The following is a 4,432-nucleotide window of genomic DNA, read 5'->3' as shown; positions in this document are numbered from 1 at the left end:
TTTTTGTAACTATAGTGTTTGTATCTTTTTTAGTCCTGACGAAGCCCTGCAACGTGGGGCGAAACGTTGGCTCAATAAAATAGTATAATTATCTACTATTTGAATTTTTTTTTACCGCACCCGGACCATATTCCATTCATCTATACACACGGTCAATCCATAATCTTCCAGTAATATAAGTCTTGTTCTTGTCAATGATGCAGCAGGTTAATACAATAAATGGATTCTTTCCCCTGTACAATGGTACGGCCCAAAAGTCTTAAATTACAAGTATAGCATTAGCTATTTCGGAAATTAAGGCAATATTGACCTATATGTGATTGGGGCCTTAAATAATTAGATTAAAAAAAAAAAATGGGATGAATCTATTTTTTTCCTTTATTTATTCAATGAATTCTTTAATATCTTTTGTTTATCCATAACTTATCATTTATTATAGTGAGAACTGTTAATCCATAATTTATTATTTATTATAGTGAGAACTTTTTATTATTTTTTTTTTCAAATCAACAAAATTAAAGGTACTTTACAATTTGTTTTTTTAATTCATGATTTAAATCCTTTTAAATTGGAGACAATTTAATTTTGCTTTCATGTGTTGAGTTTAATTAAAACACATCAAGTTCTCACTCAAAGTTGCTGTCTGTCTTGTTCGAGGATAGAAAGGACTACTCATGGGGCAAAATGAAAACTAGAGATTTAATTATAGGAACGTGGATCGTAACAAGTTTAGGAATGAACAGCGCCTTAAGGTTTTCGAAAATAAAGTATTACGTAAAGTATTCGGACCGAAAAAGGATGAACTAACCGGATAATTCAGAAGGTTACGCAACGCTGAATTGAATGAACTGCACACATTAAATATGGTTCAGCTTATAGCATTGCGGCGTGTAAGGTTTTAGTTCTTAGTAAGGAGCGGACCGCTAAACGTCCGAGAGTAGACCGAAACGTAGATGGGAGGATTGGGTTTAGAGGGGCGTCACTGGAAGGATGTATGTAGAGAGCTATTGGTGGTATCGGCATCGAATCTTCGGGTTCTTCTCGACCTTTATTTAATATCAAATTACTTTTAGTGAGTTCAATTTTGTTTTCTTATATCTGGTTTTCTATTTTTACATATTATTACGTCTCCTGTTTATTTTTAACCTGATAGTTTCCGTAATTTATTTATTTTTTGTATGCAAACACAAACACTACAGACACACATAATCTCTATTGAAGAATGGTGTCAAAACTGGAGAATCAAAATAAATCCTGACAAATCCCATCAGATCATCTTTACTCTCCGTCGTAAACCTCTACTCCTGTCCTACAGTATCCTTTCTAAATACTCCACTAACGCCTGTTGAACAGATTCGATACTTAGGACTCCATCTTGACAAGAGACTCACTTGGAATCCACACACAAGACTGAAACGACAAGAAACTGCTCGTAGATTCCAAATGCTACAACACTTACTTGACAAACGCCCTAAACTTCCCATTCACTACAAAAAATTACTATACACTACGATAATCAGACCAATTTGGACAAATAAACTCGTTCACAAAGACCTTAACATCCCATTCGTTTGGCCCAGATTTGACCCAAAACAGATATGCGTCTTTTCATTTCAAACTCCTAACCCATTAATTCTTAATCTTTCATCCTTAACAATCCCTGATAACCCTCCGAGGCGTCTGAAAAGAAGATGGCCACGGGACCTTCTCATTTAAATTAATGCTTGACGTACCACTAATGGGTGGTTCCTTCCCTAGATTTTCAAGTGTATATGAAACATACAACATATTTACTTATTGTATTTATTATTTGTACAGTTGTAAATCACATAAAATAAAAAAAAGCTATATCTCTGCGGGATATAGCCGCCTGTTTTTATTCCCCCTACCTATACTTGGCAGACTCATCAATTATGACTAGTAATTATACATAGTTTATATTTAAGTTTTAACTTTTTTCTCATCTTAGGTTCTTGTACTAGAAGCAGAAAATACGTGTCATCTTCAATTTTTTAAGTATTATCATAATGATATAAATTGAACTGTATTTAGATCTTTTTTTCCAATGTAAACAAATAAAAATAATGATATACAAAAACCATTAAAAAAAAAAAATTATAAAAATATTAATTTCCATTTGTATATTCTGAAACGAGGATACTGGTCAGGTAAGTTGATCTTGTATTCACGTAAAGCTCAAGGTGAAGTTAACTTTCGCCGTTTTGCATGTCCAACCAAATGTCCACAACAGCTGCTTGTCAAATGTCCAGCTGCCACGAACACAGCAAACTCTTGGAAAGATATGTCAATTATTATTAATGCTTCCTTATAGCCTTCTCTTGTACAGACCTGAAGACCAAATGGCACTATCTTGTTACAAGCCCCCCCCTCCACCACAAGCTGCCACCAAGGTATATATAGAACCCGGCTTAGGACAAGTGACATTCAGATATCATGAAGCGGTTCTCCAGCCAGATCTGTGCCATCGTGCTCCTGTGTGGCCTTGGGGCTCAGGTAAATTTTATAATTATAATTAATAAAATTATAAAATTAATAAAATATACAAATATCATCAACACTATCATCAAAATTAATTCCCAGCAAGTGTGTAATATAAAAAAAAGATTTATAATATACTAGCTGATCCGAGAATACTTCGCAATTGCTATGTCTGAGATGTATATAGATTTAATGAACACATTTGGTGGTTTTATTTATATTATTGTATTAAGTTGAATATAACATATGCATATACTTTATTATTTTGATTCGGTAACATAAATTGAACCAATACATGTTATGTCATTTGTTTTCAGCATCTTTGAGCTCCATTGCACCATTCCTTTTTATTTATTTATTTTAGTAGGTGGACCTGTCGATTTGTGTGTTTTGACTTATTTATTCATTAAATTATTTTATTAGTATTCTTATTTTTATTTTACTTATATATCCAATGAATATATACTTATATTTCTCTTAACCAACTTTTTATTATATTTTCCTTTAAATCTATATATTAGTTTTGTTTTGGTAAAATGTATTTATTTGTTTGTTTTACTGTAAACTGATCTACTGCTGTGACTAGTATTTCTCTGGTTTGATCTCACATCGCTGTCTAATAGTGAATTTGTTTAGCGGGTCACTGGGGAGGATCTGAGGGGGGGGGATTCGGGAGAGTTAATTTATCGATCAAATGAAATAAAAATTGTGAAATGGAATGGACAAAAAGGGAAAGAAAAAAAGGAATAAATTGAAATATTTGTATTTAGTGTGTAGACTGAAATTGATTGTAAGAGAAAATTGTGGGGAAAAAAAAATGTTTTCTTTCTATTTTATTATATCATGTAAAAATATGTAATTTATATATGTCCGATCACATATTGATCAGTATGCTGTGTATTGTAGCAACCCGATGTATTTGGCCAGCATGAATGAATAAAGTATTTCTCTCCTCTAGATGATGTTATATGACGGTTACTATAGTTACGTATTTGACAATAACTAATTTCACTGTATCATCGTTAATAGGGGTCCGATTTAGGTGATTTTTTTTTATTATTTATTGCAATTATTATTATTATTATCGAAGGTATTTTCATGTATATAATTCCTAATATATAAACAATTTTTAAATAAAAACTCTCTCTGTACCTCATAATTTTCAAAATATTGAAAAAATTGAAGCCGACTGACCTAAGAAAGTTTTTTTGGAGTGAAACAAAGTTGATATTCGTTTTTAGGACCTCATGAAACGCTTAAATACAAATTTTTTCAAAAAAATCGTAAAATAAAATTTTCGCATTAGCAGGGCGGGTCCGGTGGGGAAGGATTGCCTTTTCTTTTTGAATTATGATCTCCTCTTGTGAGATTGTGACAAGTCGTGCATCGACCAACTTACTCGCTATAATTATCTGTTTGAAAAGGCAGAACTCCATTGCCTTACCAATGAGCTACCCATTCCCCTTGTACAATATTATTCATATTTTATATATGTATTTACTTGTAAAAAACATCGATCCGAAATTGTGATGTGTCTGAAAATTTTACTAAAAACCTCAAACCATCTTTAAAAAATAATCCAAGAATTATAGATTTAGGAATTCCGAAAAAAAGCCGATATTTCGAAACAATTTTTAAGATAAATACTGCAAATATCCCATCCAAGAGTATTTTTTGCTGTGCAGTACAACAGACACAATTTTAACGTTAGTTTTTAGATTAATGATTTATTATATGATTGTTTGAGAGTGGTTTATTTCATTATTAACATACAAAATTTTGATTCATATTACTCTCAAAAAACTCTCCAACGTTTCGGCCCTCAGGCCATTTTCAAGGAGACAACCTATAATTTTTTTTTATATTAATTATTGTATTTCCTTAACTACATACTGATATCTTTGGTCATACCTTAAATATTGATTTTTTTTTT

At 31.7% G+C, this 4,432-nt stretch overlaps 1 protein-coding gene across 1 annotated transcript in view; it reads left to right on the top strand.

Annotated features, from left to right (window-relative positions):
- The first annotated feature begins 2,405 nt into the window (after positions 1–2,405).
- The window catches only part of LOC106683708 (general odorant-binding protein 68), a 35,447-nt gene continuing 33,420 nt past the window's right edge, over positions 2,406–4,432 (top strand). Inside the window, exon 1 of the mRNA XM_067046755.1 lies at positions 2,406–2,514. Within this exon, the coding sequence (XP_066902856.1) occupies positions 2,455–2,514 (60 nt within the window). The 5' untranslated portion in view covers positions 2,406–2,454. The remainder of the gene's footprint in view (positions 2,515–4,432) is intronic.

The sequence above is a fragment of the Halyomorpha halys genome, unplaced genomic scaffold, assembly GCF_000696795.3.
Source record: "Halyomorpha halys isolate HHAL.00 unplaced genomic scaffold, Hhal_1.1 Scaffold506.1, whole genome shotgun sequence".
In the NCBI taxonomy this organism is placed as follows: domain Eukaryota; kingdom Metazoa; phylum Arthropoda; class Insecta; order Hemiptera; family Pentatomidae; genus Halyomorpha; species Halyomorpha halys.
Note: the sequence above shows the minus strand (reverse complement) of the source record. Positions and strands in the feature narration are given on the sequence as shown.